Source organism: Crotalus tigris, unplaced genomic scaffold (genome assembly GCF_016545835.1).
Source record: "Crotalus tigris isolate CLP2741 ecotype Arizona unplaced genomic scaffold, ASM1654583v1 scf7180000020579.960993, whole genome shotgun sequence".
Taxonomy (NCBI): domain Eukaryota; kingdom Metazoa; phylum Chordata; class Lepidosauria; order Squamata; family Viperidae; genus Crotalus; species Crotalus tigris.
The window spans coordinates 275,457-293,037 of NW_024098088.1; the positions used below are offsets into that span (position 1 = coordinate 275,457).

The window sequence follows — 17,581 nt, forward strand, 5'->3', positions numbered from 1 at the left end:
TTTATATTATTTGAATTTATAATCAGCAAACACAACTTCTTTCAATAAATTATAGCATCCAATTTCATATATTTTATATAAACTTGAAATGAAAATAATCTATTTTTACTTCTTCTGGAAGTCTGCAGTCATTCACATTATTCACTTGTTTTATTTGGCACCATGAAATATAATGAACATTAACTGCTGCTGTTTTCCAACAAGTGGCTTAAAAATGTATTGCTATTTTATTTCATTTTGTTTACAGTCTCGTTATTTCTCCTATCAATCTGATTCTGACTTGATGCCAGAGTTTCTTACTAAAAGACTTACCAGTGGACAAACACTCCATCCTATTGCTTGAAACACATTATTAAATAATGGAAATAAGAACTAATTTTGGTTGTCTGTTGAAAGGTTACAGTTGGATACATGCCTCATTTCCATTTCAAAATATGCAGAAATGACAAATGAATGTCTACATTTAGATGCAGAAAATGTTTTGGTGTCCGCAGCAAATCATGGCTTTTAAATATTTTTCATTTTAGATTTATAATTTAAAGCATCATATATATTTCATGTATATATGAAATTTTCCTTTGACTGGAGCTTCTTGGGGGCAATTAAAATCCTTATATAAGATGCATAAAATTCATATTTAGTTAGGCCACATAATGTAATTTCTATGAATAGTATGAGTGGACAAAAAATCAGTAAAAAAATAAGACTATCGAGTGATTAATTAACATATTGTTTATGATAATTAACTATTATCTATTATTTCTTGTTAAATACATGAACCCAGGTATTATGCTGTTTGTTAAATATTGAGAATGTTATTTGGAAAAACCCTAACTCCAATCTTAATCCTAACCCAAACCCTATCCCAAATCCTAATCCCAACCCAGATCCCACCCCATCCCTAACCCTATAAAACTAATAAAATTTATATATAAAATCAATAGAAAAATGAATTCATCTAAGGAAACCTAGATCATCACGGCATGGATTTATCTTCCTTAACTTGCACTTGCTAAAACTGGGAGCAATTTATAAATCCTTGATAAATTGTTCAGATTATATATTAAAATAATGCATTGTTACCATATAAATCCAGATGTTCCAATAGAGAAACTCTCATAAGCCATAATTATGTTTTAATTCAATTTATATACCACCAAAACTCTAGGGTTAATTAGAGTTCATCAACATTTGGAGAATCATACCGTGCCCAACTCTAACATTAAAAATGGCAGCATTGTGGCATTACAGCTCAGATTGAAAATGTTATAGCAACTAAAAATGCAGGCCTAAGAACTTGTGTACAATGTAATCAACAATTTTATTTTGACATAGCCATAATTTTTTGTGGATGTTTCCAAACTAGAAAATCAAATACTCCAAGACAAATGTTCATTTAAAACCAAGGTGCAAAAAGTGAAACCCACAAGTATTTCTCTTGTGGCCGCTACAGTATCCCAAGACTTGGTTCAAATTTCAACTTCCTTCCCAATTTAGTCTTTTCTTTTCACTTTTTTTTCTGAATTGGGATAAGGAGTAAAAAACAAAACAAAAAACAGCTGCTACCATTTCATATTTTAACTCTCCCACCACCAACTTCTTCTCAAAATGGATTCTAGCACTGTCCACTTTTGAAGTACAAACCTTGAGATACAGCTTCCGAGTCTGATAAAGACCTTCCGCTATTTGGAATTATGTCTCTCGCTTCCAAAAAACTACTAGAAAATTATATCTGGGTTTATTGTAGCAGCAGGGTTTGTAAAATATATATGTATTTTATGCCTTAGGGACCTCATAGCCTAGGAACTATTTTTCCTGAATTTATAATGCATTTTTTAAAAAAAGTATCACAATTATTTCCAAAAATGTGAAGTATTGAAGGCAGTTTCAGACGCTTAGCAAGATCTCAATTATACCAATATGAAACTGAAAGAAATGATAGCTAGCATAATAATAATAATAATAATAATAATAATAATAATAATAATAATAATAATAATAATAATGCCTAACCCAGGTCCTGGGTAAGGACTCGATATGTAGACAAAATGCCAAATCCAGTCTGAACATCTGGCTGACTGTGCGATGATCCATAATAATAATAGTAGTAGTAGTAATAGTAGTAAAGTTGGAAGGGACCTTGGAAGTCATCTAGTCCAACCCCCTGCTCAGGCAGGAAACCCTATACCATTTCGGACAAATGGCTATCCAGTCTCTTCTTGAAAACTTCCAGCATTCACCACTTCTGGAGGCAGGTTGTTCCACTAGTTATAGCTTCTTTGTGGCAGCCCCTGAGATATTGGAACACTGTTATCATGTCCCCCCTCGTCCTTCTCTTCGTTAAACTAGACATATCCAATTCCAGCAACCGTTCCTTATATGTTTTAGCCTCCAGTCCCCTAATCATCTTTGTTGCTCTTCTCTGTACTCTTTCTAGAGTCTCAACATCTTTTTTACATCGTGGTGACCAAAACTCGATGCAGTATTCCAAGTGTGGCCTTACCAAGGCATTGTAAAGTGGTATTAATACTTCACGTGATCTTGATTCTATCCCTCTGTTAATGCAGCCTAGCACTGTGTTGGCTTTTTTGGCAGCTGCAGCACACTGCTGGCTCATATTTAAGTGATTGTCCACTAGGACTCCGAGATCCCTCTCACAGTTACTACTATTGAGCAAGGTACCACCTATACTCTACCTGTACATTTGGTTTTTCTTGACTAAATGTAGAACCTTGCTTTTTTCACCATTGAATTTCATTTTATTAGATAGTGCCCAGTGTTCAAGTAAATAAATAGGACCATGTTGCATGAGGATATGCTGAGAGTCAGAGAGGAATACCCACTATATGAGTCAATACATTTCCACCCAGGAAGTACAGACAGGCATGCCTTTAAGTGAAATTAGAGCGGGAATGGCTCTAAATTATGCCATTTTTTGAAATTCTGAAGTCTTCCAAATTCATCCATTGTTCTGATGTCAGTTTCTGGTGATTTTTCATGAAGACCCTACTCTGCAACAATCTGATTTCCAGATTCCCACCTTCTCAAAAAACCTTGAAGTATTTTAGTTGGACCTGTCTGTAACTTCCAATTTTATGGACACTTTTTGGGATACCTGTTAGGGGCTGATTTTGAGGATATATAGTCCTCATATGCTATGCCTATGAAATTATTGAAGAATTTAGTTTGAGGCACGATGGGGTTTCTAATTTTAATTTTATGGATTTGTGTGACATTTGTGTAGATAACGCTCAGTTTTCTTTCCTCTCGTCATGTCAATCTCTAAGCTTAAATTTAACCCTAAAACTCACTGGTGTTCTGAGTAACTACCTGAAAGAAAATCCCTGAATGGCTACAAGGAAGGCCAGTTGTATAGTGGTAAAACAAATGAACAAAATTTATAATTCATAAATAAGAATTTGATCTGTGTTGAACAGATTCTTATTCACTTTAAAAATGCAGCCTCACAATGGAGACTGTTGAATCACAAATATCAGCTATGAACAGAAACACTTTCTTCATCTTAATTTTCTATACCAACTACCTCCATTCCTACAAAGGGAAGAGTTAGCCATGATAATCAGTTTTGTTTACCATTTCAATTTGTGACTCACTATAAATAAAGCAGTAATTAATTAATCATACACTAATTACCTATATACAGTTATACATTAATTATATATTCACAACTTAATATATAAATTAATTACTTTGGCTTATATGCTGTTATTTAATCTTGTACATTATAAATATTCCTTAACTTATGACTATTTGGCAACTGTACAAAGTCACTAAGGGGCTGAAAAAGGTGACTTATGACTGTTGTGGTGTATCCTGGTCACATGAGGAAAAATTCAGGCATTCGGCAACCATCTAAAAATTACCACAGTTACAATCACGGTCATGTGATTGCTACTTGCAATCTTTCCAGAGGGCTTCCAACAAGCAAATCAAGATGATAGGGCAGATTTGTCTAACGATTGCATGATTTGTTTAATGACCATGGGGGGGGGAGTGCAGTCACAAGGAAGTAAACACCGGAAATCGGCAAAAGCTGCCAAAAACTGGGGTCACAAAAACCTGCAAAAGTGGTAAATGTGAGCCAGTTGTCAAGCACCCAAAATGTTGTCAAAATGTGATATTGTGTGTGTGTGTGTGTGTGCGCGTGCGCGTGTGTGCAGTTGGGAACTTGAGAACTGGATCATAAGTAGTTCTGGGGAGGTCCATCACAATTTCAAACAGTCAATAAGCAACTGATCATTAAAGCAGGGACTATCTGTACTAGCAAAAAACCTACAAACTTTGATACATATATATCTTAGTATTTTAATATAATATACTATTATTTATTTATTTATGAGACTTATATACCACTTTAAATGCAAGCACTCTCTAAGCAGTGTATACCAGTAAGCAATGTGTGTGTGTGTGTGTGTGTGTATATATATATATATATATATATATATATATATATATATATATATATATATATATATATTTACATTGCTCCCAACAATCTGGGTCCTCATTTTATCTACCCAGGAAGGATGGAAGGCTGACTCAACCTTGAGCCGGTGAGATTTGAACTGCTGACCTGCTGAACACAGTCAGCTAAACTGGCCTGCAGTATTGCACTCTAACTGCTACGCCACCTCGGCATTTTTCATTTGTTTAATATAAACCCAGTTGAAAGAAAAGCTATTGACCAATGAATACATTTTTTTAACCTGTTCAGGAATCAAGAAGTTGCAAGGATTGAATCAAGTAATACCAGTGAAAGAGTCAAATATACACTTTCGCTACTATCTATTGCCATAGGTTGGCAATCTTTTAAGAAGCATCTATGAACTTCAACAAATTAGAATGTGACATCTAGGCTATTAACTGAAAAAATAAATTTAGTCCTGGAGTGAATTGATGTACCCATTTCCAGTTTGTTTCTAAATAGAAATCAAAGTACTGATGGTTTCTCTCTAAGTATTTTATATTTAGACCGGACTATCTAAGGAACATTGTCTTTTATTTAGGGTAGCACTAAGTTTGATGAACAGAAAAATATTTTCAACTTTTAATAGTGATATTGTTCTTTGCTTTTGACTACTTTTCAAACAAATGAAGATGGATTCAAAGGCTGCAAAATCAAGAAGTAAAAGACCACGAGGAAGCCAGAGGAAAAAGCAAAAGAAATAATTTGGTTATGTTTTCCTCCTAATCTCAGTTTAAACAAAATGAGTCCAGTCAAGAAAATGAAAATGGATAGACAGAAAGATTTCATTCTTCACCACTGATGGCTCAGGAAAAAAAAATCTAATCTTGCTTACACCTTTGCAAAAAAAAAAAAAAATGCAGGCAGAGGAAGAAAAATCTGCTTGGTAACAAGCTTTACTACAGATAATAATAGAACAGTATAGATTTCATTCATAAAAATACCACGCTTCTAGCAAGATAAATGATTTAAAATCCCAAGGAGAAAGAAAGTATCTGTTGTTTAGTTTAGTTTTTAGTTTAAGATATTCTGATATTGCACAATGATTAAAAACCTAATAGATGTGCATGTTAAAATGCACTAAATTGTAAGCTTCTGAATGAAATTCACAAACACTGTGCTTGCCATCATGCAAGACTTCTTTGTGAGAGTGTGTGTCATGGCAGACTTTAAAAATTAATTCTTGTTAGAGGAATTTCCTGCTGAATCTGAATCATATTTAGTTAAGTTTCAACTGATGCAGCTTATATCCTTTCATCTAGGAAGTGGTAACAGATATTAATGTCCAACTGAAACTCTAGAAAATTTCAAATTATTAATTAAAATACTGTGAATTTGGACCAACCTGAATAAAATTTATTTATCCAGTGTGACTGTTTAAAGATATAAATTAGCTTATATGTTTCAATTTCTTGACAAGTTAAATTCTAAATCAATTACTACCTCACTACTAAATCAAATAAGGACAAAGAAAACTAAATCTTATTTTTGTTTTTTTTATCAGAAAGAACAGGTATGTCGAGAAGCTTTTTTTTTTATCATTACAATGGTTCCTTGAACGATTACTTCGATTTCATAACTGAACAAAGAGGTGGATTCAGTGGCAAAAATGGCCCTTTTAATTCTATGATTCTTTCTCTGCATAAACACATTGTGTCATTCTAAGAGTTTAGTATAGATTGTCAAATGTTATATATTATATGACAAATGTATTTATTGATATGAATCATGTAAAACCTAGTTTGGTTATAGTACCTAACGGCACTAGGCTGGAAACTGGGAGACTTTGAGTTCTAGCACTGCCTTAGGCACAACGCCGGTTATTAGGTGATTTTGGCCGTCAGTCTCTCTTAGTCTTATTTTGGCCGTCAGTCTCTCTCAGCCTTAGGAAGAAAGCAAGAGCATACCACTTCTAAAAAATGTTGTCAACAAACTTGCTTGGACTTCTTCAGGCAGTTGCAGAACTCAAGAACTTGAAAGCCTGGATTTGTCCGTGTGTGCAGGCACAAACATAAAAGTCATGTAGATGACGTTATCACACACCAACACATACACACCACTGCAAAAACTGCCTTGTTGTGGTTTTGGCAATGTAAATTTTCCACACGATCATGACAAAATAAATTGATCAAAATACAGTTATTGCTATTGCTAATCTGCTATTGTGAGCCACCTACCGATCCTATTAATTGAAAAATACAAAATTATGAAAAATGACTACATACAAATATTTTCAGTAATCCACAAAGAGAAAAGGTGAAATAAAGGATATTAGGAATATTTGCTTCGTATGGAAACGGAGAGTTAAGTCAAATAGGTTTAAATAGTTTAAGGGACAAATATCACCTCTTATCCTGGGATATTTATTTGCCAGTAGGTGGCAATGTCCATTCTCCAGTAGTTTTGTATGTCATGTTCAGCATCCTGAAGCTAATAAAACATTCTCATTAACTATATACTCCTTGAACAACAATATTAAAAGGATCCACTTTGACAGGAGCACTATTCTTTGGAAAAACAGTGGAGAAAGTAGAATTGCCAAATAAGAGGAAAAACAGACGTGTTGGAGTATAATTATGAGCCTTCTAAACACATTTTTCAAGTGTTCTCCAAGTTTTGTTCCAAAAGCTGGTAATAGACTCAGGAGATATTTTACCTATTTGATTATAATTGTTACTGTCTAATTCTTGAAAAGGCTGTATCACCTGCCTTCTTCCTGACATAAACATGGTACTGAAAGAAAAATGTTATGTCTACGGTAAATTCAGAATTATATATATTCTACTGTATGTGTCTGGCCATTGTTTAAATTATGTAAAGATACAGATTTCTAAATCTTTGAATCTCTACTTAATGAAACAGCCATCACTATTACCTGAATTCCTGAAACACTGGGAAGATGTTAAAAGTCAGATTCAACCATGCTAATCTTTATGAATCAATCATCAGTATCCACAAAGGGAGGTTGATATTTGTTTGTTTTCTCAAATTTATATGGCTGCTCATCTTATGTAAAGTTATTCTGGGCTTGTACAATAAAACCTACTATTATACTACAAAAAAAAAATCACTTAAAAACAATCCAAACAGTAAAGCACAGATAAAAATGCTAGAAAAGAAATGACAGAGAGAACAAGATGAATTAATTTGAAAAAAATATCAGTATTTGTAAAATTATAAACTGTGGGAAACTGCCACAGTTACAATCACTATACAAAATGCATGTTCCGTGTTTTTGCTGAGCAGCTTTAAGATCTATTTATTTTAACAGGAGTTAAATCACACATCTAGAAGTCTTCTAAGACCACAGATGATGGCTTCCTATAGGAAATTGTGAAATGGTGACCTCTCAATTATTTAATGATTAAAAACCTGCTCTATAGTGAAATCTGCCTCTTTTTTTCAAGTTCTATCTACTCATGGATCGTCAAATATGGGTTGGCACTTATCTGATTTTTAAGACAATAATAAATAGCAGCAACGATAGATTACACTCAATGAAAACAATTAAAGATTAAAAGTCTGGGGAGTGTTTGTGTGTATGATCCTTTCCCTACACAAGCCAGTTTTCTTTTCAACTAGCTTTTGTAAAGAAAAAAGATCATATTCAATGAATCTCCCTGGGAAGGGACTTCAAAAGGAAAATCTCAGAACTCAAAGGATCTATATCTGTTCACCAAATCCATTCAACACTGGACAGATTTATGTGGGGGGTGGATGTCAGAAAGTCCTAAACATTTCTCCGAACATGTAGTCATATGCTTTATTAAGTCCTCTTCATTTTATTAGTGTCAGTGACTGAAATACCTTACTAATCAGCCTGTCTTTGCAGCCAATAGAAAGCACAAGGTATAAATAACCAATCTATCTTATAACAAAATAAGATTGTGGAAATAAAGACAAACAAATGGTTTCATTCTGATAGGTAAAGGCTTCTTCCCTAACATTCCTTCTCTCCTTATCATCTCAGATTTCACCTTGATAAGCAAAATTATAAATGTCATCATGTAAAATCTATTATTAAACTAATCATCATTCAACAATATAAAAAGGCAGAGCATATGGGGAAAAAAATAGCTGACATCAGAGCAGGATAGACAGGATTAGATCCCGCACGATTTCAAGTACAAATAGATCCCTCTGGGACTTGTGGATTAATATTTTTTCCCTTTCGGACACTGCACAGAATTAATGAGGATACCTGCAATAATGCTAGCAAGCTGCCGCGTTCTGGTGATGGGATAGATGCTGCGTGCCTGAACAATTGTTGAAGCTATTTTTTTGGCATGCTTCTCCTCCCCATATGTTTTCAGGATGGACGCAAGTGCCTGTTGATCTAAAGCATTCACAACATCAGCAGCAGTGGGCGTGTCAGGATACCTACGCACAAGAACAGCCAATTAGTTCACTGACGTCAGACTCCATTGACAAGGGTTGAAGCTTCACAGCATTAAGTCAAAGTCAAACACACACTTGCTGCACACAAGTACAAAGATTTTACAATAAGAAAACAGAAACAGCTTCCATCTTTAAAGTATCTTCTTAAACATTCATATATAGGTTTGTTCCCTTCACAAACTTTAATATTATAAAGTTGACGAGTATAGCCATAGTTCAAATATAATTCAGAAGGACAAAATATTGCATAATACTAGGTGAATTTATTTCAAAAGCAGATATTTTCCCCCCAAGACATTGCATTGCTTTTTCTGTTCCCTGATCAAAAAAGAGAACCTTAATCTCTCTGACCTTTTTCCTCAAATCTAATGTTATGAAAAATAATCTACCATGAAGAAAATGTGATGTATTTAATGATCACTTAAAGGTCTCATCATTCAGAAATGGTATTAAAAACAAAAATAAAAAAGAATTGAAATCAATCTAGTCCAATAATGTTCCTAAAATACCAGGGGAGGAGGCAGGAAAGCAATATTTATTTTAATTTGCCTTTTAAAATACAAATACATACATAGGACTTTCTGACATACATACTTTTGATTTAGAATGTTTTATGAAAGATGTTTCATAAAACATTGGGCATATCTGGCTACAATAAATATAAGCAGGGCAATTGAATACAGATGAACTAAGAAGAAAAAATATAGCTATTCCAATTTCTTTGGGGAAAAAATTGGTCAGAGAATCTGGTTTGCATCAACCAACCAGTTTCAATAATGTTCAAAACAATGAAAAAAAAACTTCAATAAGTTCTTCAGAAGGAAACCTTGAAGGAAACAACTCCTTCAAAATTACTTGTACTGTTTTCATTTTCAAGTTACTTCTGTCAGTTTCAACTGGATGAAAGCTTTTCTTTTTTCACAGAAAAACAGATTATATTTTGAGAGATGTTATCATCCACAAAGACTGATCCAGAACAATTTTCTCAATATAGCCACTAAAGACTTGGAAATCTTTAATTCTAGATAACAGCAGACCAAAAGGACAAAAGTAAATTAGAGGAATTTTTCCCTTTCTTTCTGAACCTTTCACCAAATTACAGATTGACATAGTGTGTTATATAGCTTGATCATTTCCACAATTGTTTAAATTCACCTTTAATTTGTAATCACAGCAGATAGCCAAGGGGATTTTAGATTTAGACAACTAAAAATTGCTTCAAATCTTTCACATGTTAACCTTCACCACACTTTCATTTCAGTTATAACTCTCTTCATTCAAGTTTATATAGAATTGCTACAAAATCCCTACAGTGGTCTCTGTTTTGTTCTGTAAGTCTGTGCATTAGTAAATGACAGTTTAAAATTCTGTCAGCATTATATACTAGTTCACTGTCATGATCAGCAAAAGTTCCCATTATCCAGAGTCTGTTATGAGCTGCTAAGAGTCAGATGGCAATTTATTACTGTATTATGGTTGATCACACAATCAGCCATACATTTAGACTGGATTTGGCATTTTTATTCACCTATCATATCCTTCTCAAGGATCTGGGATATCTGTTCAAGATACCATCGCAGGATGTAAGCTGTTCCAAGTAAAGCTGCCTTTCGCAATTAACTGATAGTATTTTTGTCAGTGCCAATGGTGTTCAAGTGGTACTCCAGATGTTTGGTATTGAACTCAAGAAGCCCATCACTATCTTTGCTTTCTTCTGCCACAGTTGTTCTATTTCTAATTATTGTATTATTATGGTTCATTGCAAAGACAGCTATATGTTTACACTGTATTTCACATTTTTATCTACCTATCAAGTCCTTCAAAGACACAGATATTGTTGCTTGATGATGTTAAAGTTATCACTGCAGGATGTAATCTGTTTCAAGTAAAACTGCCTTTTGCAATTAACTTATAGTATCTTTACAATGCCAATGATGTTTAGGTTGTTCACCAAATGTTTTGGGATGGCACCCAGATGCCTTTGGTACTATATTTGCTTTCTGTTGCTACAATTATTCTACTTCTATTTGCACATCTTTATATTTTGTGATGTTTTCTAGTTCTTTCTCTTCTATTCTGCTGTCTCCAGATATTGTCTCATCCACTATCCAGACTTCTTTGTCTTTGTTAGTGACAATTGTGAAGTCTGGGGTGTTATCTGCCAGATGTTTGAATTTATGTTCCAGAACGTATTAGCTTCTTTATTTTCTATTACTTCTCTATTTTATTCTCCCACCAGTTCTTGCTTGTGGGCAAATGGTATTTTTTGCAGATCTTCCAATGTACGATTGTGGCTACTTTGTCATGCTTTGTTGTAGTTGCTCTGTGCAATCATTTCATAGTGCCTAATTAGGGAGTAACTGTTTCTCCAGCTTCATTGCAAAGATGACATTTGCTGTCTATTGCTGTCTTCTCAGTTCTGGCTTATATGCATTTGTTCTTAAGCCCTGGTCTTGTACAGTCAGAACTGTCCCCTCTCTTCTTTCAACTTTCTTCCTCTTAACCATTGCCAGCTCTTGTTATCTTAGCTCTTGCTAATTGATTGTTTGTGTGTGTGTAATGGCCACGTAGTATTTCGCTTTGCCATGTCTCTTTTCTGTTGGCCATTGGTCTTTCTTTAGGCCAGTTTGGTCTCTTTCATATTACGTAAATTTTCATGACATACTAGCTTCATTGCATCTTCGTTATCCCTCAAGTATTTCTTCCAATATCCATTTTTCTTCTTATTGTCTGCCACATTCCTCACTGATCTATGTCCCTTCATAAATAAGAGTCTGTCAATATCTTTGCATGGATGAAGGGCATGATTCACTATCATTATTTTCCTGGTCTTCCTCTCAAGGGCTTCCACTTCTGCTTGAGTCCAGTCCACTATTCCACCTGGCTACCTAATGATTGGAATTGCTGAGGCGTTTATTGCCTTAATGGTAATTCTTCTACTGAATTTGTACTTCTTCATTCTCGTGATGTATTCACTACTAACCTTCCTCTTAACTACTGTGTGCTTGGCATTATCAGTTTGAAGAATGTCACAGTATTATTTGTTTTTTAATTTTCGATTGGAATATACCCAGGGTTGGTTGAAAGATGGGCTGCTATATAAACATATCTATCTATCTATCTATCTATCTATCTATCTATCTATCTATCTATCTATCTATCTATCTATCTACCTACCTACCTACCTACCTACCTACCTATTTTCTTCATCCAGACTCTTGATGTTATTTCCTTAGGGCATCTTGATTCATTCAGGATGGTAAGGGTGGCATATTTGTCTAACCCAAACTCCATTGCAATGTCATGGCTACATAAATAGACAGGGTTGAGTAGTGATCCTATTTCAGATGTGTTTTTGAGGTTGATATTCATGGTCTAACTTGTTCAGTGTTATTGGCGGAGGAATTAATGAAAACAGTAGTGATGACAATGAGTCTCCATGAAAGATTTTTCTCCTGATGTTAACTTCTCCCATTCTATCATTATTGACCAACAACTGTGTCTTCCACTGTGCTATTGATCTTTCTGATGTTTCTAGTGACTACTGTTATTTCTAGGCCCATGACTGGCAGGGAGTCAAATACCTTCTTGTAATCAATCCAAGCTACATTCAAGCTGGTCTTCTTTCTGCATTTTTTTTTTAAAAAATCATTTTGTCGGTTAGGAACTGATCTTGTATTCCTCTGCTATTTGGGCAGTTTCCTTTCTGCCTGGATGGGAAAAGCTTGTTTTCAACTACATGCCATCAGCTACAACATTAATTAGCAATCTCAAAGTAGTTGGTAAGCAGGTAATTAGCATATAGTGGCTTGGTGTTGTCCATTTTGTTGGGTCTCTTAACATCTGGCACCTGGTTATCAGGTGCCAGATGTTAAGTAATCTTCAATTTTACCTCCTTGCAGCATATTGTTAAACTGCTTGGCAAAGAGTGGGTGGAGACCAGTCAGATGTTTTAACAAAAACCCATGCAGTTTATCTTCACTTAGTGCTGACAATACTTGATTTTCCTTATCCTTTTCTCCCCCACTGTTCCCATTATTCAAATTTCTTTCATTTCAGCTTTTTTTTTATTCTTAGCTACCTCCTTTATCTAAGCTGCATTTTTGTTGCATTTCATTGGATTGTCCTATAGCACTGTTTCTTCTTTGTCGCATGTTGGATGGTTCATTGCAGTCTCTCCATTGATGGATTAGTAAATATATTTCTGATTTGACTAAAGTTGGACATTCTGCATATAGCGTACAATTCTAGTTTGATATCTGCTGATTTTCTCCCTGATAGCTGTTATTTTGTGCTTTATTATTTCCAGTGTTTTTTAAATTTTCCTTGTGTCTAGGAACATTCACAGCAGCTGCCAATTCTTTAGATAGCGATGGCCTTCATATGAATCAAGATCTTCCAAGACTGTACAATGTCATAATGCATTGGTGTAGTATATGTGTGTGAATTGAAGTAGTATGGCCTTTGTAATTGACAGGTGAAAAAACTGTCAATGCCCAAATTTTCTCAGTGCCGTCCAAGATTTTTGGTCTGCTATAGCCACCAGGACCCCCATGACCAGTTTAATTATTATATATTTATATTTATATTGTTTATATAATTTATTGTGATTGTCTCTAGGACTATTTTTAACAATATCTGTTTATTGTTGGCAGATTCTATCTCAATATCACACACACACACACACACAACACATGACTATATAAATGTAGTTTTCCAGTGAACTACATAAATCTAAATAAATTAAAATATTTGTCACACTGATACCGATAGACAGCAGTTATTCAAATTGAGCAATTTTAAAGTAGATAATACTATCAATAATGGAAGAAGCCTAATACAGATTTATTGTAATTCCTATAAAACAGCCTGGAATCAGCAAAATGTGCACAAGGGAATGGTTTGCCCTATTTAATTCTACTGTATCTATTATAATCATTCAAGACTTGGTCAGGACTTGTTTCAATTTTAAAAGACAGATTTAGAACCAATATCTTTATTAACATTTATAACAATTTAACTGCTGGGGAGAGGGACAGTAGGGGAAGTAGAAGAGATAAAAAAAAAAACCTGGCACCAAATCCTGAAAGTACAGTATAGAATATTATTTTGCCAAAAGAAATAAAAACTGATTTATTATATACTGTATTATGCAGAGAGACATAGCTGGGCATCCTCAAAGGGAAATTAAATTCAGCCTGCTGTTGAGAAATTGATTAGGTTTTTTTTTTTTTTAAAAAAAAAAAAACTTTTATCAATAGATACCTGTCACCGTCCATCCTCATGTCCAACGGACCATCCTTTTTTAGGGAAAAACCTCTTTCTGGTGTATCTAACTGCAAGGAAGAGCAACCAGCATCCAAAAGAACACCATCTAAACTCGCTGGCTGTACTCCAGAAGATGTTAATAAGGCTTCTGCTTGACTAAACGTTCCTAGAAGAGGCTGTATTTGTTGCCTATAAGAGCACAAAGGAAAAGAATATTTACATCTGTTATTAGTAAAGCTACATTTAACAATAACACTCTCCTTATTTTATAGGCACATAGGTGTGTTTTATTATTGTACTATTTTCTTCTTATGTTTTTTACCCTTATTAGCTGTTTGATGACTGGAAAGCTGTATAAATTGAAGAAATAATTAAAAAAATAATAATTGACAGACTGTTTATACAGTCTGTTTAAACAACAACCACAACCACAACAAAAAGCTATGGCGAATACCACTGTGGCATTTCTAATATTAAAATTTAAGATTCTTGCAATCCTGAGGAAATGTTGTTTCTAAATGACGTATTGATGTGTCACCTTTCAAAACAGAATTTTTCCAGGTTGAACAAGGTTAGATGGTAACACACACATGCAGTTTTATTCAGGAATTCACACAACTGATTTTTTTTTCTCAATATATATAGTCTTTAATAATTCTCTCCTTTTTTTTTTTTTTATAAAACCAACTTTTGGGAAGTAAACATGAAGAAACAGAATGGCCAAAAGTGAGATTGTAGTGTTTTTATACATTTTTCTCATAGCCAGCAAAGCCAAAATAAATAAATAAAAAAGCCAACTCTATTATGATTACAATTTTTCAATTGATGTCTTTCTTAATTATACTATCATAAATATACATTTTTAAATAAGCAATAGCATATTGAATCCTATGAACTTTTACAGGGAAGATTCATTAACTGAAAAATCATTGGGGAAAATGTAAAGGTTGGAAATTATGACAATTTTGGCCAAATTACTTTTATAACTATCCAAGATGAATTCATAACTTATACCGATTAAATGTTTATTTTACAGCAGAATAAATAAAATGAGGCATAATATTGGCTCTATACTATAAAAAATGAATATTGTCTAGGGAAGATTTATTATGCGTGTTCCAAAACGCATAGATATGTGAGGAGTTTTAAAGTATTCTTGGCAAGTAAAGTAAATTTAAAGTGCTATTACATCTTTGAAGTCCTCTCTGTTGCTTGATTGAAAACATAGTCTGTACATCTGCCCAGTTATTCTAACATCAAAAGAAACAATGTGTGTCCCAAATGAGTAATAGTTCTTTGAACTAACGCAGGCGTTTTGTCAAGAGCATCGAGGTAAATAAAATAATCTTCAGAAGCTAACATAGCGTTAACTATCAACAGGCAACTCATAAGTGACTAGTCTTGACATTATTGTCAGATCACTTCCTGAATGAGACTACATAGAGACACTTCTCAACTACTTATCTGAGAAGGGCAAGCATGAAAGGGAGGGGAGGCAAGGGAAAGGAAGATGAGCAATCTAGAAAATTAGATTAGAACTAAGAATGAATAGGCAAACAAATAATCTTGCATAGATAATATCTACCAGAAATACCCGATTACCTTTCATCCACCATGTGTTTGATTATCACATTATCTGTAGCATTTCCAGAGGCAAATGGATCTATCTGTGGAATTCTAGAATAACAGTTCTACAACCTTCGAGACTAGAGAAAACTGAAGTATTGTGCCAAAGTGTCCAATATTACTTTTGTTTTGAAAATACATTGCTGTATAAAAGGGAGCAAGCACAATAAATAATGCAAGTAAAAATAAGAAACAGAAAAAAATGAGAAAAAAATCTTAACAACTTTTTCTTTGTCACTGTCAACATTTCCAGTTGCCATTTGACAGCTCATTGCAACAACAGGTAATTCCAAAATCAAAACATTCTATCAATGTAATTTAAAGATTAATATTAGCAACTCAGATGTTAGGTTAACAGAGAATCTTGTTAACAAATTTCAAAAAGGAAGACAGGTTTAGAGACAGTTCAACCCTCTCTTCAAGTGGAAATTCATGTAGACATTCATTTGGAACAAGACTTAAACAGCTAATTTATATCAATTACTTCCAGTAATTTAAGATGGGTTCAAATGACGTTAAAACTTAGAATTTAATTTCTGACAGACCAACTGCAATTAGTACTTTATTCAATAGGACCCTGAAAATGTCTTTAATTAGATGGTTACCCTAGAAAAGGCAGACAACATCAGACAAGTTTCCAATTAGGAATGACAGTTATATCATTTAGAAAAACCGGACTTCTTTTTGAAGGGTGAGGGTATGAACAACATTTATGTTTATTTTCTAGAGGGAGAAGACATACTGTATATCTTGCTCCTAATCTTTTTCAGCTTAAAAGGAAGTTCTGCAAAAATATCTTTGCAATATTTCCTTTCTTCCTGGTGCTGTTCATTTTTCACTCCATTAATTTAACTTGAAAAGCTAAGAAAACCCAAAGGGATAAGCACAGCCCTTATAGGTAAAATCCCCATTGAACCATGCTCCATATTTTGTAACTTCATGCACTTGTCCTTGGCATAGACATAGTTTGTTATTGCCTGCTTCCAGAATATTTTTCAATATTCCCCACAAGGTCTATATTGATACCATTAACCAGGCCTTATCAACTTCTGAGCCCAGACCTAGGCAGCCAGACACACCAAGACATCAAGATTGTACTTTCTATACTAGGTTGGCACATAAATCTGGCAACAATCCATTAATAATGATGATACAAATCATCACCAAAAGTATATGCCTATTAGGCAGGGTTTTTTCTTGCTGCAAGTGACAGGAATAAAGGAAGAAAATGGGGAAAGGGCATAAACTTTCCTTACTCCATATTTCTTCATTTGTTTTTCAGGCCTATTTTTTGAATTGTATGGAACAAAAGAAAGGGGGGGGGGCAGAGATAGAAGCATTATTTATGCATTAAATTTATTTTTTTAATTTTTTATTGTTTTAAAATTTTTAAAATTGTTTTAACTGTTTTAAAATTTTAGAATTTTAAGCCACCCAGTCACTTGGCTCAGTTGGACAACCATAAAAGTTGAATGAATGAGACCCTTTAAAACAGTGGTTCTCAACCTTTCTAATGCCGTGACCCCATAATACAGTTCCCCATGTTGTGGTGACCCCCAAGTGGGTGTGGCCACCAATAAGAGGGAGTAGGACAGCTAGGGAAAAGGGAAAAAATGGCGGACAGCGTGGTTTGGCGACCCCCGTGAAATGGTCGTTCAACCCCAAATGGGGTCCCGACCCACAGGTTGAGAACCACTGCTTTAAAACCAGCTGATATCAAATCCTTGCATTTACTTATTTATACCTCTGCTCATTCCTCCTTCTATTATCAGTAAGTGTAAGGCAACTGACTCAATTTGCTGT

General features: G+C 34.2%; 1 protein-coding gene across 3 annotated transcripts in view; it reads right to left on the reverse strand.

Moving 5' to 3' along the window:
• METTL15 (methyltransferase like 15) overlaps window positions 1–17,581 on the reverse strand; it is a 78,672-nt gene that overhangs the window by 959 nt on the left and 60,132 nt on the right. For all 3 annotated transcript variants that reach the window (XM_039367101.1, XM_039367100.1, XM_039367102.1), the window contains exons 4-5: window positions 14,150–14,341; window positions 8,688–8,866 (exon numbers count right to left, since the gene is read on the reverse strand). In XM_039367101.1, coding sequence (XP_039223035.1) covers window positions 8,688–8,866; window positions 14,150–14,341 — 371 coding nt within the window. The remainder of the gene's footprint in view (window positions 1–8,687; window positions 8,867–14,149; window positions 14,342–17,581) is intronic.